This window comes from Neopelma chrysocephalum, unplaced genomic scaffold (assembly GCF_003984885.1).
Source record: "Neopelma chrysocephalum unplaced genomic scaffold, ASM398488v2 Primary Assembly neopelma1_149, whole genome shotgun sequence".
Classification (NCBI taxonomy): domain Eukaryota; kingdom Metazoa; phylum Chordata; class Aves; order Passeriformes; family Pipridae; genus Neopelma; species Neopelma chrysocephalum.
In genome coordinates, this window is record NW_020897811.1 from 1218853 (window position 1) to 1246522 (window position 27670).

Below are 27670 nucleotides of genomic sequence, written 5' to 3' on the forward strand. Positions count from 1 at the left end.
AAAAAAAAGCCACACGAGCACAGATTCTAATTATTTTCATTCCATATTCTTGAGAATATTAAAGATGCACAAATGTATTTCACTTCCTTATAAATTAATTCACCAGATGAATGGGGAGAGCTTAATTTTTTACAAACTCAGAGGAGGTTTTGATCCAACAGGTCCATTTCTGGCTTCTGATCAAAAGGCTACTGCCCATGAATTTTAATGGGAGTTCCTTTAACACAGCATAAGCATGAAAAGTTTAATAATACAAGGGCAGGAGAGGAGGTATACAATATTTTTCCTTGTTCCTTAATTTTAGAAAGTTAGGGGAAGCCATATTACTGATATTAACTAACAGCATAAATTCTTAGTGGCAAAGTGACAAAAGAAAACCAACCTAAAAGCCATAACAAAAATGAGTCTGAGCTCAAGAGTGAGATGCAGGACTTGTCCTTGCTCAGTTTACACAAGAGTTTAGTCACTTGCTCTTACTAATTTCAGCCTTGCTGGATCTATTTTGTTGTGGCCAGCCTCTATCCCTCTGCTTCCCCTTATTTTATAGAACAAACCAAAATGCTTGATGTAGAGTCAGCTTCGAGTTAAGCACCATTCGCCCTCCTCTCTCAAGTCAAGCTCATCTACTACCAGCCTGTGTAGGGACCCCAAACCAAGAGCAGCAGCAAACTTCTGATGGCATCCTTTAATATGCCACAGCTCCTGTTCTTCTGCTTTGGGACTCTCAGAGAGTCAGGCTACTTGGATGCTTGGCAGAGGCAGACATGACTTGCAAACAGCAACGCAGCAGCCAGCCACCCTTCCCAAACTCCCCTTGGCCATTTATGCCTGTCCTGCAGCAGCAACAGAAGCCTCTCGGTTTGGCTACTCACAACCATCCTTGCATTTTTCCAAGCTCTTTATTTTTTTGCCTTGCTTTCTAATGGAAAGGTATTAATGTTTTGTAACCTGCTCTGGGAAACAGCTGCCCAAGTCAATGTCTCTGCCCCACTGTATCACCTCTGGAATGTACTCTGTCTTATCATTTATTTTGGCAACAATAACTCCAACATGTTTTTATTTGCGTTTCAGTAAGGCTTCTCTGTTCTTACTGTTTTGCTTGGGGGGGGGGTGTTGGCTCTCAGTACCTGTTGAATTTCTAGTCCCACTGTATTAAAGATAAATTAAGGTACAAGCCCTCAGCCTTCATTCCTGAGCTAACAGGCTCAGAAGTTGGGTGCTGAACTCCCAGTTAAAATTAAAGGAAAACTCTTAGCTGAAATTCAACATGTTTATTCTCACAACTGGGGTGACCTAAGGGCACGTGCACAACCAGTTAGCATGGATCTCTTGGCAGGCTGAAACTTATCCCACCTTATTTTCCTAAAGTGCATGTTTATAACTTTATACAGACATAGTTGAAAGATTAAAGGAGTTAAACTATGCTGTAAGTTTATCTGGTATGAGAAAACACCTATTTCAGCCAGACTGATGCATTTAAACTAAACGTCCAGAAGAGAGCCACAAAGATGATGAGGGGTCTGGAGCATCTCTCTTAGGAGGAGAGACTGTGGAAGCTGGGGCTAAGAAGACCGAGGGAGGATCTCATTAATGCATATATCTCAAAGACAGGTGCCAGGAGGATGGTGCCAGGCTCTTTTCAGTGTGCCCAGCGACAGGATGAGGAGCAACGGCCATAAACTGAAACATAGGAAGTTTCACCTCCCCACAAGGAAGAACTTATTTACACTGAGGGTGGCTGAGCACTGGAACACCTGCCCAGGGCGAACGTGGAGTCTCCCTGTCTGGAGAGATTCCAAACCCCCCTGGACGCGTTCCCGCGTCACCTGCTCCAGGTGACCCTGCCCTGGCAGGGAGTTGGGACTGGGTGATTTCCAGAGGTCCCTCCCAACCCTAACCAGTCTGTGATTCTGTGTTCTACGCAAGAGCACGGGGCAGGTGGGTGGGGAAGGGGCGTTTGGTTGGATATTAGGACAAAGTTCTTCCTCCGGAGGGTGGTCGGGCACTGGGACGGCCCCAAGCCTGACCGAGCTCAAGGAGCGCCCTCAGGCACACGGTGGGATTGCTGGTGCTGCGCTGCGCAGGGCCAGGAGCCGGGCTTGGATGATCCCTGCGGGTCCCTGTGCCAGCCCAGGGCATTCCGTGACTCCCTGAGAGCGCCGGCCCGCGCTCAGCTCCACGTTCCCAGCGCCGCGTCCCCGATCCCGCCCGGCGGGCCCGGCGGGGCGGAGCGGGGCGGGCGGGCGGCAGGTGCGGGGCGGTGGCCGGGGCGGCCCCGGGGGCGGGCGGAGGGGAGTCCCCGGAGGATCCTGGGCACAGCCGGATTTAAGGAGCGGCGCCGGAGCGAGGGAGCCTCGCCCCGACCGTGCCTGCAGGAGCCGCCACCATGCCCGTCAAAGGAGGCACCAAGTGCATCAAGTACCTGCTCTTCGGCTTCAACTTCATCTTCTGGGTGAGGCACCGGGGGCCGCGCCCGCCTCGCTGGGAGCCCGCGGGGCCGAGGGGGGGCCGGTATTTTGCGTGTTTTTTCTTGCTTGTCTTTGCCGTCTTCCCTACTTTCAGCCGCCCGGCAGGAGAGAGGGGGTGCCAGGTGCTCCCTCCTTTATTTATGGGGGTTTTTTCCCGTCGGAGCGCGGTTATCACAGGGCGGTCTGTGTGTCCTGCCGGGCGGGCAGGGGGTGCTGGGGCTGCGGGCAGCTCCCCCCCAGCGGTGTCGGGGGGGAGATACGGCCTTCTCCCACAAAATCCCTGCGAGTCCTGCTCCTCGGTGGCTTTCCCGGTGCCGGGGCTGTGCCCGGGGGGAGCTGTTTGTGGTTGTCCTGTGTGTGTGAACTCCCGGTGGGAGCCTCGGTCGAAACCGCGGCTTCTTCGCGAAGGGAGCCCTGAACTCGTCCGGATCTGTCGGAGCACAGCCGCCAGCACAGGATGAGACTGTGTTCTGTAGTTTCTGCCTCTCTCTTGCCCTGCCCGTCTCTGGTTGGCCGGGCAGGCTCTCAAAGCACGGCTGAGCTGAGAGGTCGTGGCTGTTCCCAAGCTCTGAGTGCGCATCTCAGTTTAGCGTTGTCTGCTCCATGGAAAAGTACGAAGGCAGCGCAGCACAGCTGCCTGTGTGCCCGATGGATTGGTGGGGAGTGTGAGGTTCAACATAAAGATTTTCCTAGGGTTTTTTGCCACAGTGGAGAAGTGAGTTTGTGACCCTCCGATGTGGAGGAATTAAGTTGGAGCTGCGGAAAGAAGCCTCTTCTGGAGCCAGTTTTACAGCATTGCACGTGGGATGAGTGGAAGATGCAATGGTAAATGGATAAAATGCTCGTGATGTCTCAAGTTAAAGCGTGGCTTTCAGCAAAGCTGAGAAAACGGAGAGGGAAGTTGTGCAAAAGCAGTTGACACAGGAAAGCGCAGTATTGCCACCCGAGACTCATCAGGAGAGTGAGCAAGGGTGTCCCCTCTAGAGGGTTGTAGATGAAGAGAAGAAAAAGCCAAAAAAAAAAAGCACTGGCTGAGACCTCTGGGTCGGTGAGTTTCTAAACGTCACGTTGAAACAGACTGGTTTGCTTTGTGGTTGGTCTTTTTGTTTGTTTGTTTGTTTTAAAAGCTACAGAGTTTCTACAAACTATTTTATAGGACAAAAATGCTTGTTGTTGCTGCAAAGAAGCTCTTGACGTGCGCATCGCCACCTTGTTCTCTGGGGCCCAGGGCTGAGAATAAAGAGCATGGTTTTGTTTGGCTCGGGAGGTACCTGTTGCTTGGGAGTGTCGTGGTAATGAAGCTCTGAAGCTTTACTTGCGCCTTTGAGTGCTCAGTAAGCGTGGATGCAGGATTGACCTGTTAACAGGGTGGAGGGAAGGAAGAGTAGCTGGCAGAGCCCAGGTAGGATGTGGGGAAAAAGAAATAAAGGGAGATTAATGCATCTTGAATATCCCAGCAAGTGTCTGGAAGCTCCAAGAGGCAGTAAAATGCAAACAGCTTGGGTTAGCCCAGAGGTAGGTGTGTGTTTGACCAGCTGGAGTAGTCCTTGGCTTTTGGGAGTCACCATGTGTCATTGTGCCCTGCCGAAAGTGTTGAGGGGGAGTTTAGAGCATGGTGTCCTCTATGGAAGAATGAAGTAGCAGTATCAGGCCTGTTAGTCCTCAGTGAACAGCATACAGGGAGAAGTGTCCTGGGGCTGGCAGCACTAGAGGGAAACCACCCTAATAAGAAAGGTGGCTTTTAACGTTTCCTACAGCCTTGGAGATGTGAAAAGTCTGTGGAGTAAAGGAGGTACATTGAGCAGAAGTGTGGTACCACAGTGCAATTCTCTACTCACTTTTAAAAAATAAGTTCTTGCCCTCAAAAGGACCGGTGAGGGATTTAAAAGGCCTGCAGCAAACCTGCAGGTATCTGTGGATCGCATATTGGGTGGCATGTGTTTGCATCCATCAGAGGCTTGAGGGAGGGTGAGAGGAAGTATAAAGGCTGAAACAACTTGGTATAGGAGGTTATTAAAACAAAAATTGGGGAAATGCCAAAGTTGAAGCTGTATTGAAAAGAAGGAAATAAAGGTTCGTAAATGCTGGTGGGTCAGATACAAAAGTACAAGAAAGTTAGCCAGAGGAAAGGTTTAGGAATAATTACAAAAGTAAACCCAACTAATAACCCCTCTTCAGACACATTAGGACCAGGGAGCTTCCCAGGGAGTCCTTAAGGACAGGCAGTAATAGGTCTGAGTGTTAGAGTCTTGGGAGTGTCATTTTGCAGGACTTCATTTTTCTGGGGGAGATCTTATTGAAGTTCTGTGCCATAATGTGTCTCTGAGTCCTGCACAGGCTTGAACTGACTCCTTGATGCAGAGGAGAAGAAACAGCAGCAAACGCTGGTTATCAACTCTCCCAGGTCACACAATAGTTACTTCAGAGCTATAAATGCATTGCAATTGGGTAACCCTCCCTGCTCACCATCCATCTCAGTGCTGGAGGGCTGGAATGCAATGAATTTGAGGCTGGATTTTTGCTTTATGCTGTTCTGGGATACATGAAGAGTGGCACACATGGTGCATCTGGAATAGGCAGAGAAGATTCTTCCAAAAGAAGCAGCCTAGAGTTACCAACTAGATGGTTCAGGGGCAGATGCTGCCACAGAGCAGTGAAGTCTTGGGAGAAAAAGATCTGTGATGGCTTCACAAAAGCACCAGGTTGGTGCTCAGCCCCAACACAGCAAAACCAGCTTCAGAAGTGATGGTCCCAGAGAAGAGGGAAGATTGGCCTAAAGCTGCATGAATCCATGGCATGCTGGTGTCCTGTGAGCTGCTCTGGTCTTCTACCTACCTTGGAGGATCACAGTGGAGCTTGGTGATGTTTAGGAAAGGAAGAGAAGGGTTTCTGCCATCAGAAACTGGGATTTTTCAGCCTGGAAACAGATGAGGGAAATGTGCTAGAGGTCTGTAGGATCCTGATTGTCCACGTAATAGGTGGGGCCTGACTGTATTGGAAGAGCCAGTGAGCAAGAACTGTGAGGTATTAAGCCTATAAAGGGGACACTTTTGGAAGAAAAGTGTTTTGACTGTGGGAACAGCAGTGGTGTTTTCTCCACAGCAGGTGCTGTGGAAGTAGATAGGTGAAGGGGTACCTGGCTCACATGGGGTTCAGCCTTTGATTAATTTTTCTTCTTTCAAGGTGCCATCTTGTGTCTTTGCACAATCTTGAAGTGCTGAACATGTAAACCAGGAGGTTAGTCCTGGGAAATGCTACTGTCTACCCTGTTCTAATAACCTTTTCTGAGGAGCACCCTGTAGGATGTTGTGCTTGGGTCTGGTGATAACTGGTCTGATGGCCTTTCTCCAGCTGGGAAGGCTGGACACTATCACGGTGTTCAGTGAAACTTTTGGGACTTCAGAGCTTGGGTTGAAGTCTTACTTGTGACCTGAGTGGAAGGTTGGGAAAGACCAGTGGATGTTTGCTACAAGTACTTCTGAAGTTGGGTTAAGCACTACACTTGTAGAGAATGGGTTTTACTTCTGTGTTTGAATAGCTCCATAAGTTGGGTGATTCAGACCCCTCTCGAGGGGTGGGAATGAGGGCTGGCTGTGATTTCCCTTTGGAACAAGTGTTGCTGCAGGCACCAGGCTCCTTGCTGGTGTTGTCCCACCCGGGTTTGCAAACAGCTCTGCTGCCTTGGCACGGCTGGTGCTGGCCCTGGTATCCCTGGCATTCTGCTCTGTAATGAAACTTGTACCAGTTCAGGTCTTTAGAAGTTTGGCATTGATTTGGGGTGGGGGAGGGAGGTGATGAAGCTGATACTTAACTTTAAAGACTTTTTTTTTTTTTTTTCCCACCAGGCTGGTTTGAGCTTGGCAAGAAGTCAGTGGAAACAACACATTATGTGCCTTAAACCCAAGCAGTGGAGTGGTCTTAGCAAAGCTGGCTTTGAACAGCCTTTAGTGTGAACAGTGCTTGATTAGCTGGAGTTGTGCAATAGTGACTGCTTCTAGCAGAACACCCTTAACTCCCGAGGTTTGCTCAGGCTTGTTGACCCGGGTGACAAAGCCTTTTCCTAGGAAAACTCTGGGTTCCTGAGCAACTCTGCGCATGCCGGGCAAGCGCCTGCGTGTTCTCCCACTGCTGCTGAGCAAAAAGCGAGGGCTTGCGTCTTTAAACTTAAGTGCTGGAGTTTCCCCTTGTGAGTTTTGTGGCACACAAAGACATCAGCTGCTAATATTTATAATGAAATGTGTTTTAGGCACCAAAGTGCTGTAGCATGCAGTCAGAGTTCAGGTTGAGGTTTTGAGCAAGTCATTTCCTTGCTTTTACACTATTAGGCAACTGCCTTGTCCTGGCTCCCTGCTCTCCAGAGTGTTCTGTGTTTTATGAGCAAATGCATTTGTCTGTGGTAGCGCCTGCTAAAGAAAGATGAGCAAAATTAGGCCTGGAGAGCTCTTTTCTTTCTGTGACTTGAAGATAGCTGTGACTTCATTCTGAACCATAACCTCAGCTGGTCGCAATTCAAAGGGTCTTCCCTGCTCCAGTGGAGCAGAGGACTTGCAGGATGGACAGGTAAATATGCATGTTTGTATGCATATGTGCAGGCACATACAGGAGGGACAAGTTAGTTGCTTTAGCTTGCTGTAATCAACTGATTTACTATAAATCAAAATGCTGCTTCGGTTCAGTTCAGTGTATTCTGACTCAAGTGCTGTGAAGTCAGGACTGAGTTGGACTGTGTTGCCTTGAGAAACCTGATGTGAATCTACTTGTCCTTAGAGTTCTAGCAGACCTAGCTCCTATTTGCAATTCAAATTGCAAATATAGTAGACTGGCTTCTGAATAGGAACTTGTATGAAATGGGTACTAGTCTTGGCAGTGGTTCAGGAATTCTGTAATGCTGCTCCTACTGTACTGGAGCACCATTTTATTGCAATAAATGCTGTGACATTAACACAGGCCACAACATTCTTGAAACTAGCTAAGCAGAAAGAAAATACTTTCTTTCCTATCCTCTTTTTTTCCCAAAGAAGTTTGCAAATAGCTGCAGTTTCTTGTGTAACTGCAAGCACTCATTGCACGTCTGTTAGGGAAGCCTTTTTTTTTTTTTTTCCCCTAAAGAAGTTTGAAAACCTGTGCTGTTGTGGATAATGCTAATCCTGTAATTGAGGGATGAGAGTGATGATGAGCCTCATCTGTACTTACTGTTTATGGGGTTTTATTTATAGAGGACAGAAAAAGACAGTTCATTACTACTCAGTGTTCTCAATTTCTTTGCCTGTTGCTTTGCACTGTCACAGGTCTGGTCCTGGCTTTGTTAGTTCAGTCTTTACACAGTGAGAAAGAAGTTGCTTGTCTGTCTTATGCAGAGTCAGATCTTTAACTAAAAGTTTAAAGTGTCTATGAAGTGAAGATGTGGCTTTTTCAGTGTACTCTTGGCATACCCTGGGGAAAACCTACGTAGGGAGCAGTTGTGTAGAGCCTGACATACCTTCCTGCTTCCAGAAAAAAAAAAAATCAATTAGTGATTACATCTGTTGGATGCAATGCTTAGCTGACAGCACTGAATGTAGTATTCATCTTTGACTGATTTCTGTATTTCCACAGTCACTTCCCTTCTGCTGGAGGTAATGCCATGAGCTTGGTACAGGTTGTAGGTGAGCTGGGCCTGAATGTGCTAAAATAGCAGAACCCACAGTTTCATGTAAAAAGGCTTTTTCTACAGGCTTTGAGCCGCATATCTGGAGTTCTTGCAGTGTCTCATTTCTTCCCTATCCCTGCCCCCCACCCTGTGGAGGTGGAGGAAGGGCTGTGGTAGTAAACTGCTGGATGCTGAGGGAGGGTGTCCCCCTCCCAAAGCTTTATCTGCCAGCTCTAAGGACTTGATAAGTGCTTGGACCTTGAGCTTGAGAGGTGGTTCCCCCTGTGGAAAGATAAGATGCTGTAAGGTGTCTGTAGCAAGTGGGGTACTCGTCTTGGGATTGTTCTTTCTCAGGATGGGTCAAGGCGACAAGGTGAGAAGGGACTAAACAAAATGGTCCTTGCAAAATAGTGGTGAAATCCAAAAGAAACTTTCCAGCTTCCCAAAACAGTGTCACGAATTGTGCTACTATGGGATATGTTAACAAAATTGGACTTTCTGTTTTGGAAAGCTCAAGTTTTTAACCTGTGTTTACACCAGCACCATTAAATCTAATTATTCCCTGTGCAAGCCTTCTGCTGGGAAACCATATCTGTGAAACCTCAGGTGTTGGGAAGGGAGGGGTGGAATGCAGTGGGAATTGCTTGATAGTATTCTGTGCTGAGGAATAGTCAAGTTCATGTTCAAGTTAGCCGAGGATGGTGAGGGGAGGAAGGCAGAATGTTCTGTATGGCTCCTGCCTCTAGGATGGACAGGTTGTTTCTTATCCTAAGTGTATCCTGACTATGGTCTTTTTTCAGTTGTCTCTTGGCACATGGAAGGCTAAAAGAAAATATTATCAGAGATAAATAACTGGGACACACCCTTAGATACACCAGAGGCAAAATCATGTCCTTGTCAAGGAGGAGAGCAGAGCAATGGAAAGGGCTGACTTTGGAGAGAGCACTTGTTGGTGTGGGATGGGAGGAGGGAATTCTTTCACAGCAGGGCTGTGTAAGATAGGAAGACAGACCAAAAAAAGCTGTTTTTCCTGTTGCAACAGGCAGAAAGAATTGTGCAGGAGTGAGCTTTTGAGACAAGGGGAGTATGTTTGCATGTGATGCAAAAAACCCAAGAAGCCTGCATAGGACTGAATAGGAATGACCAGGTAGTTCTGTCCTTTTTTAGCACATGTCCATTGCAGCCATAGAGTGGGCAAGTGGAGCAGAAATGAGCTGGGAGCTGTGGTTGGTTGCTGGGGGAAAGCAAGGAAGGCTCATCAGCTTGAGCAGGGAAGTCAGTAGCATGATGTTACTGGAAAATCACTGCCATAAACTTTCCAATACCAGGATTGAGTAGTACCCCTTTAATTTCACATTTTGATCTGATTATAGAAAAAAAAAACAACAACCTCTCTTCTAAGCTTCTTTTTCTGTAATTGTCACTACAGAAACATACTACCTTACATGTCTGATAAGCACACAAACCTGCTCCTAACTTTGTGTGCAAAACTAAGAGACCAACTTCAGGAATACACAGTGCGATTCTTTTTCTGTTAAATTTCTTTTCCAGCACAGGATAGATCTACTTAGAAACACTCCCTGTTGCTCAACTCCTATGACAAAACAGGTCTGTTAGGTGGCAAAACACTTGGATTTCCAAAAAAGCCCCAACAGCTGGGTCTCCAGGGGATCTGCTTCCGTGCAGCTGATGGGAGGGGGCTTGCACCCCTTTCCCAGGGAGGAAAAACACAGCTGCCAAACCTGCTGGCACCGCACTGGTGAGCACAGAAGTGCCTGTGCATCAGCCTCTGCTGTGCCTGAGTGGTCAGAGGTTCTGCCAAGTGCCCACAGGGCTGTGCCTGCCTCTTCCTCAGAGGCTGGTGTTGGTGTGTCCTTGTTTCTCCTTGTTTTGATGGAAATTTGAAGCTTCGAGTTACTTGCCTTCTGCTTTAAAACTGCCTTTTTTAGTTCAGTGGTCAGTGTGGGTAGGAAGAGCACAAACTTGAGAACACAAGTCTGCTTTCCTTAAGAAACTGGGACAAAAAGTTGCTTATTATTGAAAGAAGGAGCTGCATTTTATTTCTAGTCCAACATGGAGAGAATTACCACTTTATTTAGTTCTACCAGTTTTTCAGTGCTGTGGAGTAGTTCACTGGCCTGATGTTATCACTGTTCTATGATCCCTTAAGTCTCTTGCTTTTTTGGCATCTTCTTCACCTTTTCCACAGAGTGGCTGCTCTTCCAAGGAGAAAACATGCCCCCACTTAACTCTGGGTGGTAGTGAGGGAGGGTGAAGTTTTGTTTTTTGAGAGGAGCTGTGTTGGGTACACCATCTCTCCCTAATGTGAACCAACCAGTTTGTTTCTGAGGAGGTCATAAACTAAGCCTTCTCCTTTGCCTGCAGTTTTAAGATTATCTGTATGGTTGTGGTATGGCTTAAAGTTTCTTCACAATTTGAATACTCTGGCCTTAAAGGTCTGCTGGGGGATCAGCCCTGGGTTTTAGTCCTTTTCTGTGCCCTGCTCTGTTTTCAGTGCTCTCTACTCAAACACTGGGTCTTGTCAAGCCACAAATGCTTGTAGGTAGGTGAGAACAGCTGGGTGTGCTCAGGCTTAATGTCTTTTGCAGTTCATGAGTTCCTGGCAAAACCAGCAGAAGCTGTAGGTTTCTTCTAATGATGTGGGTCTGGATCCCTATAAAAGCTGAAGACTGTTCAGTGACCCAGCAGTGAGTCTCAGTGTTGGTTAAATACTGGGTGCCTTAACTGTAGGCTAGAAGCTGTTCATGAATTTTTTTCATCACTAAGCTCTTCTGGTTTTTGAGCTGAGGCACTGAGGTGAGATGAGATTGCAAAGGCTTTTTGAAATGATGCTGTAGCAAGGAGCGCAGGTAGAGCAGCAACCCTTCTCCCTGCCAGTCCCCGTGTTGCACCTCTCCCTCCCCTCAGGGTGCTGCTGTGGCACAATAAATGGAAATAATAACCCTGCTGTGACATGGTGTGTCGTAACAAGGTTCTTCAGCATAACTTAATGTTGTCAGTGTAGCCCTCACAAGGCAGGCAGGAGGTATGTGCAGGTGTGCTTTGTGAGCAAGCACCTGGGACACCAACAAAGTGCCTTTTGCGTAGGTCTGGAAATCTCCACTTGGGTTTGGCTCTTCCTTTGTTGTGTATCACTTGATCTGTTTTCCCTGCAGCTCCTCTTTGAGGCAGGCTTGGGACTCTGGGGCCTGCCATACAAGAAATGCTGGTTTTCTTGGCACTGCTGGCCTCCTGCTTTCCTTTGCTGATACCTGAATCCTTTGCACTTCAGCTGTGATGTTTCCTGCTGGGAAGCTCCAAGGGATATCCTTTCCCTTAAACCCTCTCTTAGCTCCATTCTCTGCCCTGTGTGAATCTTCAGAGCTGTCCCTATTTTTGAAGGGCACACCTCAGAGTTAGGGGAGACACCAAGGGGCTTGGTGTGGAAGGGATGTATCCACTGGTGCTTTCTGTGGGAATGCCGTCCATATTCCCACTGAAAGTTGACATTAATAAATGTTTTCCAGTTTCTGGAGGCAAATCAAGAATGTTGTTTCCTTCCAGAAGGAACTTCTTATCAGAGATAAGGCTTTGTTGGGTTTTTTTTTTTGCTTTTCATGTATTCTTTGCCTGACCAAAGCACCAGAATTTATGAACTTTTTGCTCACTTTTAAGTTTAAATTTTTAATGTCTGCTGCAATGTTTGGAATTTCTGTCCTCATCTCACTTTTGTAGAGTTTTTTTTTGATAGTTAAGTGGCCCTCAAAGGAAGAGCTGAGAAGCATGCTTTCCAGCTTTCTAGTTTGTCCTGGTTTCTTCTTTTTTTTTTAAACATGCAAGACAACCCCATGTTTTTCTTTTCAAGGGAGGATTCAGTCTGTTCACAGTAAGCTGTTAGTGTTTGCCTTACCAGAGGGCAATTCTCTCTTTCTTGCAACACCCTTCTGATGCCTTCTGCAAGATGTTTTATCCAAAAGCTAATTTATTCACAAAATGACTTGCTGCAGACACAGGCACCAATGTTAAGAGGAACCTGGAGGCATGCAGCAAAGATAATAATGAAATAAAACTAAATATTACCTAAAATTAGGTTGTTTTGCTCTACATCAGCAATGTTGCTGCTTCAGTAGCCACTATCTTTTTCCTCTCAGTGTGGTGACCTAATGGGTTGGTTTTATCCTGTTTCACAAGGAATAGCACTCTTTCTGAACTCCCCTCTATGCTACACTGAATTCTTTAACAGTCTTAATACACTAAAACTTCTGGCTGGCCTCACAAGACACTTTTGCTTGTGATACACTTGTCCTTCAGTGTGAAGATCTTAAGATCACTAAGCCGTGCAGTGTCATTGCAGTCACACAGAATGAAACAATGGGTGGAGGGGTCAGTGGAAATACTGACACTTGGCTAAACCTTGGATATTTTTACTAAGGAACAAAAATGGCTTTGTTCTCCTGTGGCATTGGACTTCATATTATGTAAAGCATCTGTCAACAAGGTGCCTCGTGTCTGGAGCGAAGTTTGTTCATGTTTTGGTGTCCCCCTCCTTTTATGCTGGTCCTTTGTCATCAGCTCTTTAAATAAAAGCTGTGTCCTGTGTTTGCTTCTGATGTTGCTGCTAATGTAAGGGTGAATGTATTAATTGGTATTATTTAACAAGGCTTCCTTGTTCTTGCAGCTGGCAGGGACAGCAGTTCTTGCAGTTGGACTATGGCTTCACTTTGATTCACAGACCAAAAGCGTCTTTGAGCTGGAATCCAACCAGACGACGTTTTACACAGGTGAGCTGGGACAGATCACACTCATGATGGCCAGACTGTGAGAAACCTTTGTCTTCCTCAAGGGTGAAGGCAAAACAGCCCTACACAGCCTCGGTGGGGCAGAGAGCATCTTCCCCTGGCTGGTGCTGGGGGCCAGCTGCTCTCGGGAGCTCTGGTGCAAACAGCAGCGCTGTCACGCGAGTGGTTTCTTGGCACTTCGTCCTTGTTCCCGTCTTAAATCCTGCAGTTCCTCTTTGGTTGCTGTTGCTAAGCATTTTGTAATCCCAGGGGCTCCTGGTAGACACAGAGTATGTCTCTTTATGATGCTCCTCACAACATGAGTCAGCAGAGTTTCACACCAAACTAGATGAGTAACCACAGATGGCATCAATAACTAATTTTTTTTTTTCTGAAGTGACCAACCTAAGGTACCCAAACCCACAGCTCTGCCTCATCTCTCAGAAGGAGCATGTGTACTGTGGTCTGATTCTTACATGCCCACGTCTGCTAATTTATACTGAACAGAATGGGAAGGATGGATAAACATCTTGGTCTGTATGAACAACTATTCCAGCCAACCTGGATCAGTGTAGCTTCAACTAGCCCAGGTGGAAGTTATTCCATGACATATTCTGTCTGCAGTATGACCAGTTAAGGGACACACACATTTTCAGTTTGTTATGCTGGTGTCATAGGTGTTCCTAATTGAATTGGATTTTATATGAACTCTGATTCTGACATCTATGGTCACTTCTAGGCTTGGGTGGGAAACACATAGACTTTGGTAGTTGTCCCCTGGAGGTGCTTAAACCCTTGGAGCACCTCTCCTATGAGAGAAAGCTGAGGGAATTTGGATTGTTCAGCTGGAAAACAAAAGGCTCTGGAGTGACAGGATGGGGGAATGGCTTCAGACTGAAAGGGTAGATTTAGATCAAGTATTGGGAAGAAATTCTTCCCTGTGAGGGTGGTGAGGCCCTGGAACAGGTTGCCCAGAGAAGCTGTGGCTGCCCCATCCCTGGCAGTGTTCCAGGCCATGTTGGACGGGGCTTAGAACAACACACTGTGGTGGAAAGTGTCTCTGCTCATGGCAGGGGTTTGGAATGGGCTGATCTTTAAGGTCCCTTCCAACCCAGGCCATCCCATGAATCTGTGAAACAAAGCAGCTGTGTTTGAAGACCTCTAACAGATGGGAAGAAAGCAAATTCAAATATGTACCTTTCTTAATGTCTGTCATCTTCAATTTGGACAATCCTTATGCATAGATATTTCACATCCCTGTAGTCCTTGGATTTGCCAGGTCCTCTATGGTGTCACTCACTGGCCTTTCACAGGGTGGATGGCTTGGTCTTTCTCTTACCAAAAAACTTGGCCCCTGTGCTGGGCTACTCAAACTGTCACAACACCCAAACTGGTGCCTGAAGGGTCAGTGAAGACCTGCATGTAGGTGCTATTTGTGTTGCAGCCTCATAGTACAAGGGTAGCCTGTGCCTACAGGGAGCACTGGTAGGAATGGTGAGTTAGGCTTGTTGGAGTTAGGCTTGTGCAGCCTCTTAAGCTTATCTGTGAGAAAACTTGTATTTTTGCCCTTGATACGATGGCATCACAGCAAACTGGGTGGTTCTTGCAGCTGCCAGGAAGATTTCCACATGCTTTTAGGTGGACCTTGGAAAGGGAACAGAAATCTAAACTTGGCTCTTGAGCTAAATATTTAACAAGTCTTATTTTGGGTAGTCTAAAACAACTCTTTCACCTCCTGAAACATAAAAGTTTTATGATGTGATACTTAAAGCTACTGGTTGAATGCAGCCAGTGAAACCTGCTTGAAATCTCTGTAGGTTAAACTGAGTTTTAAAAAGAAGCTTAATAGGAATTGCTCTTTTAACTTACTTTTCTGGGAGTAGTTACTGACTGCAGTTTCCAATAGGAAATGAACAGAATCTGTCATTTTGCACCCAGTACCAAAGCAAGTTACTTCAAAGGCTTTCTGTAGAACTGAAAATAAAGTGATGGGCTCCTATTTTAATTTTTCAATTAGAAAGTTTAAGCTGGGATAAAAAAAAATCAGTGCAGGAATTTCCTGCTGATAAGAAGTGTCAGGCTTAATCCCTTACATGTGCTTAACCAAACAGATATTTATTTTGGCAGCTGATCTTATTGGTTTGCATCCAGAATATATCACTTGCAAATGCTTACATCTGGCTTTCTTTAATTAGCATTGACTGGGCCTCTGAACTGTATTTTTGTCCATATTGATAGAAATGTCATACTCATTCTCCATGTTGTGCTGATTCTTTGACGTTTCACCACCACAGTCGTACTTTCTTGCCATCCTTTGGGAGTTGTTTTGCTCACTACATCTTGCTGCTCTCACTGGCTCTCAGCTATGATGCTTAGGCTGGCAGTTCCCAAGCTCAGGAGCCAGAGGATTGGGCATAAATGGAGTCTTTTTTAGCCCAGAAATGTTTGCTTTCTCTGCTCCACCACACTGACTACCTAAATTCTGGGCAGAATATTTTACAAGCTCCAACACTTGTTACAGTTTGAGGAGGTATCTGCTTCAAGAACTCTCAGTTGTTGATAAATCGCTATTCCAGCTCTAACTGCAACACACCCTTCACCTGAAGATAAGTTGATAACTCTGGCTCTGAGCCAGCTTTAAAAAGTGTCTTGTAGCTTGTTTTACATGGCTTTATTTTGCCCATTTTCTGAAACTTGTGAAACTGCAGCAGTGGTACACATTAATTGTTACAAGTTGAAGGTTTTATTTATCAGTATATTTCCCTGCAAGTTATGAGATGTTTGCTTTGAAAATTAAGCACAGGCTTTTTTTTTTTTTTTTTCTTTTCTTGGAACACCTCAGTAAAGTGACTTAAACCTTGGTGAAAGCTACAAATGCTGTGTGTGGAGTAACTGATTTCATACCTTGCTGCTGGAGGTCTCAGCTAGTCCATATATATATTTCTGTTCTCCTCCCTAGGTGTTTACATCCTTATTGGAGCTGGGGCACTTATGATGCTGGTTGGTTTCTTGGGATGCTGTGGTGCATCACAGGAATCTCAGTGCATGCTTGGCCTGGTAAGTGTTCAGAGTAGTGCCTAAATTTTTAGCAGCATGGTGGGAGAGGAAGGAAAATATTATGGTGCAGTTAAAAGGCAGCAGATTGTGATTGTTTTGCCTCTGCAGTGTTTAAACTCATGGTCACCTGCATAATGGTAAAATGTAAATACACTTTTTAATTTCTGGCCCTAAACCCAAATGTTCATGCTGTATTTGAATCAAGAGGCTGAATGTGTGACATACTCAGACACTGAAGTGTCAAGAACTGGGAGTATTGTAAACACAGAACAAAAGTGTTGATAAGAGTAATGCTATTTACTAGACAGTTTATCCTGGACCCTGAAAGTTGTGCAATCTTTAGTCTTTGAGACCAGAACTGTGGTATTTGATCCTTGAAACAACAAGCCTCTACTGTTCCTAATCACAGGATGAGCTCTTCTGGTTGACAACTGCTCTGCAAGCCAATTGTGGGAGAGCAACCTCATTGTCTTCAGACTGGAGGGGCCAGTTGAGCTTACTGGGCTCATGCACATCTGTACACTTGCAGAACTACTCATCCAAATAACCAGAAGACTTGGTTAATAAAAGACTTCTACTATAGCCAGTGAAAGAACAATTCCCCTTCTGTGTCATGGAAGAACTTAAATTCAAGTATTTCTTGCAAAATGATGCCTCTAGCCCTTTGTAATTCTGAGTATCTCTCTTTAAAGTGCTTTTAAATGATAGTGGTGTTTTGGACTTGGTAGTCAATTAAAGACAGAGAACACATTTATTTCTATTTTATGGGATACACAACAAAGTGACCATAAGCTCTGTGGGAGTTGGTGGCAAGCTAGGGATTAAGTAATGACTCCTAAAGCAATAGGAGTGACAAACCAGGGAAAAGAAGTGGTGTCAGCTGTTGTGATGTGTCTGAGTGACTTGGGCAACTTCAAAGTCTGAGTTAACAGATGATGGGCTTTAATTAACACTGATCAAAAAGCAGGATTTCTGCTTGGAGAGCACTGCCAGGCTTTCTGACACTCCCAGGAAGAAGTGCTGACCCAGTGCAATGTGTCCCCTTTCCTTGTTTTACCAATGTTCCAGACCTCCAGCTGGGAACACTGAGTGACAGTTCCCCCAAGTCTGGACAAACTTGCAGTAAATGTGTGTGGTGCTGTGGTCTTCATTAATAATGTGGTCTTTCTTTTCTAGTTCTTCTTCTTCCTTTTTGTGATTTTTGCCCTTGAAATTGCTGCTGGAATCTGGGGATTTTCAAATAAGGAAAAGGTAGGTTGCTCTTTAAAGCTGGAGTGTTGGGATGCTGGAATGGGTTTCCCAGAGCAGCTGTGGTTGCCCCATCCCTGAAGTGTTCAAAGCCAGGTTGGAGGAGGGCTCTGAGCAACCTGGTCTAGTGAGGGGTGTCCCTGCCCATGGCAGGGGGGCTGGACTAGGTGATCTTTAAAGCTCCCTTCTGACCCAAAATATTCCATGATTCTGTAATGTGCCCACAGTTAGCAGTCTACTGAGATCTATACCAGTATGAGTCAAATCCTCATTACCCAGGGAGTTTGGGGGATGCAAAGACTGATTCAAGCAAAACAATGCAAGAAATTTAATATCTAAATGAGACTGTAGCAGGAAAGCCAGAATCCAAGAGGCTGTTGCCTGCTAGAGTTGCCCTCTAGGCAGTACCTGGCAGAGCTGGGAAATGAAATAAGCTGTCAGGGAAGCTTTACCAGATAGGAGCCAGGTCAGCTAAGGGCTCAGTGTTTCTGCACCTGGTGGCCTGTCCCTCACAAACAATCAAGATTGTCTTGTTTCAAAATAAGATGCTTGGTGACCAGGGTTGCTTTTCTGCTTGTGTGATACAACAGGGGGATTATAAAACCTTCTGGAGTGCAATAGTGAATATTTTTGGCCAACCGGTGGGCAAAGACTTGGTTCTCTCATTCCTTTTGTGAAGCTCAGAGCTTTGGAAAGGAAATCAGTCTTAGCTGCTCAGGTGTGGCTTTTAAGAGTTAGGCTCACTTGTTTCAGGTGAGAAATACTGTCCACCCTCTCTTTTCACCATCTATTTGTACGTGTCAAAAGAATGGGTATTGCAGGCTGCAGAATTTTTGTTGACTGACTTGCTCAATGTAAGTTTTTCACAATAATGTTAAGGTAAGACAGTCATACACCACAACTCTTTGTCCTGTAGATTATTGACGAGTTGAAGGAGTTCTACACGGACACCTATAAGAAGAGAACTCAACCAGGTGCCAAAGAGACCCTGACAGCATTTCAGCTCGCTGTAAGTACATGGTTATACTTAAACTAGACAGTAATGCAGCTTCTTCACTCTGTTCTCCATGTCATCCACTCCCCTGTACAAGTCAAGTACCTTACTAACTAGAAGAAACCAAAACATTATTAGTAACAAATTGCTTTGTGAAGTATCAGTGAATTCAGGATGTCCCTCTGAAGTGCCTAGAACTAGTTCTTGTTTTTGTAAAGCTCAGAAGCAGGCTAGGAAACCCTGGATCTGTGATATTGAGCTAGAGACACCCTAGAATGCATACCTGTGTATCTGTGAGGAGTCCATCTCTGTGTCTGTAAGGAGCACAAGCTGTCACCAAAATAAATGTGTGTGTACTTAGTGAGATCTTGCTCTCTTCCTTTCAGAACCTTGTCCTTTAACATAATAAAGACTTCTTAAAATTTGGTTTTATAGCAGTCACGTTGACTGAACTTCAAATTTGCTAAGGTCTGTAATAAAAACTAATCAAATTTATTTCTCTGTTTTTTTACCAGACACTGAGCAAAAATAAGGATTATTTAACCTGGCTCTCTTTTCCTGTTTTGTCTTGTAGCTTAACTGCTGTGGCCTTACTGGAAGTATTGAGCAGATATACATGGAAACCTGTCCGAAAAAGACGTTGGCTGAGGCAATCACTGTAAAGGTAAAGCATGATTTAATTCACCATCAGCTCTGCCCAATGAGGAGAATGAGAAACACACTTCTGAGTAAACCCTTCCAGTCTGGGGAAAGTTCCCATGTCACACTTGCTTACCAATCTGTGTCTGTAATCAGTCTGTTTATTGCTGTTACTGTGGAAAGAACACCCGAGGTCAGCAGGAAATCTGGCTTTGCACAGGAAATGTGCTGTCTGTGTGTCACAGACTGATGGGGTGGACAGGGAAAGATCAGAACTTTGTCTAAAATGAACCCATAATGCAAGAGAGCTCTGTTCTCCTCACTGCTCCTGTTGCCACAGCACCTTCCTGGTGCTTCCCTGGGAGTGTCACCTCCCCTCTTGGTTAGGGAGACAGAGCTTGGAGGCAGGAGCAAGTCTGAAGTTTTAGCAAGGAAAAGGAGAGGGGGTTGATGCATTGGTAGCCTGTTGAGTTTGTCACTGTCAAGGCAGTTCTCTGTGTCAGGTTTTCCTGTTGGAATATTGCTGCAGAGGTGCCTGTGTGCCACAGATAACAGGAGAGGCAACTTGTATAGCTCTTAACTAACCCTCTTCCTCTTTTTCTTATCACTGCCTTGCTTCATACTCCAAGACAGTCTGTATGAGTCTTCCAATAGAAAACAAGGCTCTTAATGGAATTCCATTAATTCCATTAACGACTTAATTTTTTTTTTTTACTTTACTTGTGACAACTTGAAATATGTGACCACATGAGACCTTCAATCTGTTGTCACACCTGAATGTTTAGTCCTGCCCATGCAGTCTGTTATGAGTTAGAGTGTATGGGAGCAGCTGAGACAGCATGCAGCTCCTACTGTTTGCTTTTATTCTGCTGTGTGTTTTATTCATCAGTTGACTCCATCTTGTGATGTGTTTATGGCCCAGTCCCGACTGTAAAAAAGCAGTGGATAGACTGGGATCAAAGGGATGTAATGGAGTGGCTGATTTGTGTTGCCTCTAAGAAGCAGTGGTGTATTGGTGTTCTGATTGAACTGATTCATCCTTGCCAGTATATCCCTTTAATCCTTGATTCAGTCTTTTTTTTTTGGACTGGATACGGAACAACAACGGAAAAAAAGTAGCTTTCAGCAGCTCACTGTAGTTTGCTGCTGGAACAAGTAGGAGAGGAGCTGGGATGAGACTTTGACCAGCTACCAGGCTTTTAAAGATTTATACCTCTGTAAAAATGCCACCTTTTTCTTGGCTGCCACGTGCCTTTTCTGGGGAAGGGACTGTACTTACACTTTTATTTTTTTCAGTTGCAATGGTAATTCATTGTCCTGGCATCATCAAACTGGCCCCTCTGGGAGTCTGCCCATTCCAGGGATGCATGCAGCCCAGGATATCGTGCCATTCCCATGCAGTGTGGGGCCATAAGGTGTCTGCAAAATTCCAGTAACAACTGGAAATATCAAGAGTGGCTTCAAATCTATTTTGAGAAGGGATGAGCAGTGCAGCAGCAGCTTAAGTGTTGACAGCCATTAGTAACAAGTACAACTGCTGTTGGTCCTGATCTACCTGATAAACTGCAGGTGTTGAGAAGGGAATCCTGCTGTAGCCAAGGTGCTGTTAAGAGATTTAGAGACTTGAAGAGTAGATTTAAACTTCTGCACCAGCTCTTGTGTTGGAACATCCCTGGCTTTGTTTAAGGATGTGAAAGTAAGGCCAGATGAAAGCAGCTTTCCAAAGAAAGCTTTCTCTAGTGCAAGCAGACTTGAGCTCAAACAAGCAGAAACAAACCTGTTGTGTGTGTGAAACACTAATGAACTGTCTGTGCTTTCCAGTCCTGCCCTGCTGCCATCGATGACGTCTTCAAATCAAAATTCAATGTCATTGGAGCAGTTGGCCTTTGCATTGCTGTGATGATGGTGAGTTCCCAGATTATTTAGAGGGATACTGTGTGCTCAGAGGATACTTAGAGCAGGAGTCTGTAGAACAGTGCCTGGCATAGCAGCCCACACGGCTGTTCCACTAAGGACAAGCCCCAGCAGGATCAGGGGGTGTGCTGCAGGGCCCTGAGGCAGTGCAGAGGCTGGGATGTCTCAGAGATCCCTGCTTCTATTTTGGATTGGGATCTGTCTCCTTGTACCTTTAGCAGTGGTGAAATCATATCGGAGGGGAGGGGGGTGTATGTATAGAGTGAAGATGTGTTGGTCATGTTGCTGGCCCACTTCTTCATCTCAGTATCTCTTGGGTTCTTTATCTGCATATCTCTTGGGGATTCTTGCTTTTCTGCCCTTTATAACAGCTAAAGGCTCTGTTAGAGAACTGAAATAACAGTGCCACTAAGAAAACAGTGCCACTAAAAGCACTAAGGCGCTTTTGTGTTTGACTTCTCTGGAGAAGATGGATGCAAATATGCTGGGATGGTCAAAGATTTCTTAGGAGATATGGCAGTGGTTTACAGCTGATCTATTTTCAGATATTGAGGTGAAGGGGATTCATGAGAACAGAATGAACTTTGGGGGTGGAGGGGCAGGTACTGCAGAATAGAGTATATAAATACAGAATGAATTTGCCCTCTGGGCTGGGAAGAGCAGCTGTGCTTGTCCTCATGCTGATAAAAGAACATGCTTTGGTTTCCTGATTTCCAGTCTGTTTGCTTTCTTTACAGGTTATTGGCATGATATTCAGTATGATTCTCTGCTGTGCCATCCGCAGGGAAAGAGAGATGGTCTAAGAGCTACAAACCCAAGACTCCTGCACTATAAAATCTTTGTCATTAACTTTAGTGTTCTGAGAGCATTTCTAAAAAGTTATATATTTGTTACCTTTTTAATGCTTTATTTGGTACTGATGTAGGTTTTGCTTTTTATGTTATAGGTTAAAATGATAAAGGTTTATCTGACTCAACACAAATATTGTACATAAAATGTCTGACTTTCTTGAAACTTACATAATTTGGATATAATTTATGTTGGAGACAATTTGATACTTAATAAAGAGTAAGATGTATTGTATTGTTTGTGGGGGAGGAGAGATGTTGCTGTATTGATTAATCCTACTGTTTGATGCATAGCATGGAGTGGAACTTGCATAACGTGATAAGTGTTAAATCACTAGGGCTTTAGTACAAAGCAGGAAATAACTCCTATGTCAATGCCATGTTTGAAGGGAATTCCAAGGAGTGGGAGATGCTGTCAGAGCATGTTAGGGAAGGCATGGCCATTCCTCCTTTCCTTGGCGTGTGTGAACAAAAGCAGGTCTTAACAACATTCCTAAAATGTCACTGCAGTAACACTTTACTGTCGCCTTCCTGGAGGGTGGCAAAGGCTGAGTGTCACCAGGGTGATGTGCAGGCACTGGTGCCTTGATGCAGCCAGGCTGGGCTCTGCTCTGGAGCCAGCTGGGCCTCCTTACATCAGCCTGTCTGCTGGCAGAACTGTCCCCTGGCACCTAGCATGGCCTAGGTCCCTGGGCAAGGCAGATTCCCTAGTGTTTGCTCAGGATTTTTGCACTGGCTGGCTTTGTGCTTTGTTCCTCCAAAGCCACAGGGGTACAATCTCAAGGGCTTACAACACGTGTGCCAAATCTCAGGTTTCCAAGTGGAATAAACACAAGTTGCATGAGAAGTTACTGTCCAGCTCTGCAGTTGCAGAGTTGTGGCTTATCCTGTTTCAGTTAAAAAATGGATGTGGGAGAGAGTGGAGACATCAGTGTGGAACCCTTAGCTTGAAGAATTACCGATTTGTCCCATACTTTAAATGGCTTTTTAAGTGGGTTTTGTCTCAAATACCTTCTGGTGGGGGCTGCCCATGGGGTCCTCACCAGCAAGTTGATGTGCTATACCTCGTGTTCCCTCGCTGTAGTATCTCATCTGTGTTCTCAGAAGCTTCTGGTCTTTGTCCTCTGGGTGCCAAAAATATCTCTTGGTATTCTTTGCTTGTTCCCACTTTTCTCTTGCAAGGAGGTTGGTATTTACTATGAGAAATACTGGATTTTGTGAGGGTTGGGCTCTTTTTGAAGCTCTGAACGATGCATGAATGTATTGCCACCGTTGTGTTACCCACTGTCAATTGTCTAAGGCAACCATGCAGCTCTCCTCTGTAATATGTTGCACTGTTCTGTGTTCGTGGGCTTTCTGAAAAAAGAATTTAAAAAAATTCAAATGGTAATCATGCTTCTGTGTGTCTTGCAGAGAGTGTAATGACTCCTGAAAGGAGCTGATCTAATTTTCTTCTGTGGGTCTATGTGAGAACCTGGAGGGGGAAAAAAATGTCCCACGGGAATTTGAGACCCACCCTGTCCCTGAGCTCTTGCAGAACTGAAGTGGTGTTTTTGTCAGCTGTGTAATTCTGTGTGTGAAGACTGAATGTGGCACCTGAAAGAGCTGCAGTCAATCTGTCAGCCATCATGAAATTCACTGCTGACTTCAGCTGCCCTTGGGGTTTTTTTTGTTCCCTCTTCCCAGAATCATTTAGGTTGGAAAAGACCCTTAGGATTATCAAACCCTTCCACTGACCAATCGCCACCTTGTCAACTGGACCCGAGCACTGAGTGCCACATCCAGTAATTTCTTGAACACCTCCAGGGATGGTGACTCCACCCCCTCCCTGGGCTGCCCTGTTCCACTGGCAGAGTCCAAGGAAAGGCAGTGGGTTGTAAGCTGGGAGAGGAGAATGGAGCTGTAGGCTCAGCACCTCAGAGCGGGACGTGGCTTTGGGCAGGGGCTGCAGAGGAAACTCTCAAACTGACACCCAGCTCAGCTGAAGATCCAGAAGACTTAAGTGAATAAACTGCCACTGTTCCTGCGTTCCACAAAAGCTGGAGGGAGTTTCCCTGGGAGTTAATCTTTAGCTTGCAAAGCTGCTGCCTTAAGCTCAGCGTTCATGCAATGCTCTCTGCTCTGATGCCTGCCCCCACCCCCCTGTATTTTATTAAGCCCTGTAGCCCATCTTATGCCCTTCTTTTTGAACATCCTGTGAATGTAAGTTGGTGTTTTCTGAGGAATCAGCAGAAGGGCAAGTCTTGTTTTACCAGAGAAGACAGAGCTGATCTTTATTACTGGAGTATTACTTTCCTTTTAGCAAAAATATGGGCTACAGATGAAAAACCTTGTTGCCCTCATCCTAAGATGAGCAAACTAGCCTGGAATAAGTGCTTCAGCAATGAATATTATTGAGTTATATGTTAAGTTTCACTTTACAGGTAGCAATTGTGATCAAATTTCCTGAAGAATTGGGTTCTAAACCCTAAAAGTCTGTAGCACTGACTGTCTGAGCAGGGAGCAAGTTCCCATCATCAAGGTAGGGCAGGAACAGAATGTGACTTGTGAGGTAATGGAGGGAGGCTCAGGTGTGCAAAAGCAGTAATAGATTTTTTTTTTCTGGAAAGCAGGAATGGGAGAAATGCTTGTGGAGGGAGAGAGAGTGAGGGATCCCTCTTAAGAAGGCATCTGCCCAGGTTTTTTGGGATAGCAGAGAAGCATGTACTGGTGCTGGGAAAAAGTCAGGAGCAGGAAAACATTATCCTAGAGCTTGGATGTGATGTCTATTGGGAAGAAGAGATAGGATGAAGGAAAATATACAAAACCAAAATACATCTTTGTCTCTTCTATGCCATCCTAGTTCTCCATCAGTGAACAAAAGGTGCAGCTATGTTAAAGCCTCCCTGGAATGTAAGAAATCACTCCAGAAAGGAAAAGGGCTTAAGCAGCTCTATTTCTAAACACAAGCAAATTTCTTCTTTAAACACAGGTGCTGCTAACTTGTTGTTGTAAATTTGCTTAAAATAGCTATGTTTTATGGCCAAATGCGACAATGTGCATTCTGTATATCTATGGGAATTGTTTGTGGATAGCAAAGAGTTGTGGGATGTAAGTACTTTCTTGGGTTTGGATAACAGAAAAGACAGCTGGTAATGTAAGCCCCTTTAAGCACCAAACAGTGTTAGCAGCAGTGTTTGATGTTAAATCATGGAGTCACAGGGGAGGGACCTTAAAGGTCATCTCATTCCAACCCCCTGCCAAGGGCAGGGACACCTTCCACTAGACCAGGTTGCTCAGAGCCCCCATCCAACCTGGCCTTGGACACTTCCAGGGATGGGAAGTGCTCTGAGGCTGTTCTCAGCTGTGTCCCTTTGCTGCTGTGAGGAAAACAAGGGCAGATAAAGCCAAACTGCTGAAAGATGTGGCTATTTATGTGCTGCAGCGGAGCACACGGAGAGTATGGGAATTTGCAGCAGGAAACAGCCTATTGCAAGATTGAGGGGAAAAAAAATGTTTGACTAAGGGGGAAGGATTTAGCAGTGAAGTCCTAAGGAAAGCTGGATTTGGTGATCTGCAAAGTAATTGTGCCAGGAGAAAGATTTCTAGACTTACTTTGTAAAATTGGAACTAGCCTGCCTCGGGAATAGAGAGCCAACTGCATGGTCAGCTCTGTTGGAAGAAGGTGCACCAAGGCAGGGAGAGCCTGGTTTTCCAGGGGGATGGGGTTTATTGCTGGAAAATAGCTTCATTCTTTATAGTGGAGCTGGGAAAGTTGTCTGTGGTAGGACATGTTGCCATTTTTAGCAGTCCTAGGACATGAGCACCACCATCGAGTCCAGGGAAAAAAATCACAGTGGGTTCATGAAATGGGAAAAGGGTGTGGGAAGAAACTGGTTACAGTGGAAAGAAAGGGGTGAGCCCCACACATTGGGAGGGTTGGAGTAAATCCTATCCTCTCACACACTTCAGAAACTTAAATCCACCCTATGTTTCAGCATTACTCACAGAGGGTGTAGAGAAGATGTGTTTGCAGAAGGGGAGGATGTCGATGTCGTTACCTGCAGGGTGACTTCCAAAAGAGCTCCCAAAGGAATTGCTCCAGTAGACAGAAAAGCCTGGATTTATTTTGACAGGCTCTCCCAGTCGGGACTATACTTCTTGCTCTCCACCCATCAGGAGAAAAGAATATGAAGTCTCTGCAGACAGTTTTTTAGGAACTGCCTGTACATCTCCACTATTTTTGCTCTTTGGATGAATCTCCAAGTCCAAGCAAGCCTTGCAGAAGATGGGCTCAGAGCAATTTTCCTGAAGGAGGAGGGGAGGGGATAAAAGGTGGTGGGGCCTAAAATCCCAGCGATAAATGTGAGTCAGATGCTGTTTCCACGGGGGATGTGCTGAGAAGTTCAGGCTCAGCCCTGCCCTGTTTCCTTGCAGGCGTTTACAAGCCTGGGCAGAGCTGCCCAGCCAGCCTCCAGCTGCAGGCGATGATACAAACAGTGCCAAGGCTGCCTCCAACTACTCCAGCATCTTTTTTTCATCCTATTTTCTTTGTTTTTCACTGCTGGCAGCAGGCCGATAAGGTGGGGGCAGGTGAGGGTCTGTCTGCAGCTGCCACCCATGAGGGACTTCCCAGGGGGGACCAGGGACTGGTGTCCCTGGGTAAGAGTTGCTGCTCCAACTACAGAGCCCAAGCTGGGGTTTGTTGGGTTTCTAAATTTAGGGGGTGGTTTATGCCTATGGCTACTGTATAATTATGATTATAAAATAGCCACCCCTTCAGTTTCTGTCTCTTGGCAGCTCTCAGGAGACGACCTAATTTGAACTACCAGCAGTGAGGACCTTGAACCCTATCAAAAGTCACTTCTAAATGAACCTAGAACATGTAGACATTTGCCAGACTCTGCTGGCAGCGATAAAAATAGGTTAGTGAGATTTTTCCACTGCTGGACACAGGCTTCCACATGCGTGGCTCCCACAAAATGAATCCACAAGGCAGCCATTCATGGCATGTTGAATGCTTCTCTTCTCTCCCTGCTGATTTCAGGATCAATAGATATTCAGGCTGTGGCTGAGAACTGACCTTTTATGCCTTGTTCTAACGCTGGCCTTTAGTCCTCGACTGGCCACGCAATTGGACTGCTCCGCTTCTGCTCTGTCCCACCAGCACCCCTGCTCCCTTTGCAGCATGAACAGGGCAGGTCCTGCTGGATGAAAGGAGCTGCCATCTCCAGCTGTTGCTCCTTGGCTGTGTGTGAGGAAGGAGCAGGGTGGAGGAGAGCTGGGGGAGCTGCACCGCAGGACAGGTTTTTCGGCTTCGCTCTGGCTGTGCCTCCAGCATCGCCCCTGCTCCTGGAAGGGTGGGGGAGTCCTGAACAGCCCTTTCCAGACCCACAGTCTCGCCTCAGCTGGAGGTTTGTAATTAAAAGAAATAGCTTTAAACATCCTTGAGGCTGCTCTGCTGCTGGGGTTTCCCCGCCATACCCCAGCGCCTGGTTATCCTGGCAGCACAGAGTGAGTTCCCAGCAGGAGGGAGTTGGACATCTCCAGAGCTCAGGTGATGTCCCACCATCAGCAGCACAACAGAGGCAGAGGAGAGGTGGGGCCAGTGTTCAGCAAGCTCATGATTCATGGCTTGAATCCATTTGCAGGATTCAAACAGTGTAGATGCAAATAAACGTGAAGAGTGGCAGTGGGTGTTCAATGAAGTTACTGTTTTGCCTCTCCCTGTGTGGGACCAGCCACTCCTTCGCAGCTCCCTGTGACTTTATGGGTGTGAAAACAGAAAAATCTGTATTGTTCAGGGGGTGCCAGTGTGGTCTGTCCTTGTTTTCAGATAGAAGCCACCCAGCTGTGCTGCGCCATGGGGCAGGTTGGCTGCTCCACAGGTGAGAAATGGCTTTATTCACAGTGTGAATTCTAGGGGCAGCTGCTTATCCTGATTTTTAGTATCAAGAGACTGTCCCCCAGGAACCTCTGCCCTCACAGGGTGGCTGCTTTGTAGTATGGGAACACTGTGATTTGTAGACCCTCAACCATTAATATCACCAGACCACCGAGTACAGAAAATGATTTGCACTCTGGTTTTACTTCTATTTTCCTTCTATTTAAAATTT

General features: G+C 45.8%; 1 protein-coding gene across 1 annotated transcript; it reads left to right on the plus strand.

Moving 5' to 3' along the window:
• Positions 1-2251: 2251 nt before the first annotated feature.
• CD9 (CD9 molecule) lies at positions 2252-22965 on the plus strand. The gene is made up of 8 exons (XM_027701152.1): positions 2252-2452; positions 12776-12878; positions 15835-15932; positions 17109-17183; positions 18097-18189; positions 18749-18838; positions 20635-20718; positions 21465-22965. Exons 1-8 carry the CDS (start codon positions 2387-2389, stop codon positions 21528-21530), a joined length of 675 nt encoding a protein of 224 aa, XP_027556953.1. The 5' UTR covers positions 2252-2386; the 3' UTR covers positions 21531-22965.
• The last annotated feature ends 4705 nt before the right edge of the window (positions 22966-27670 follow it).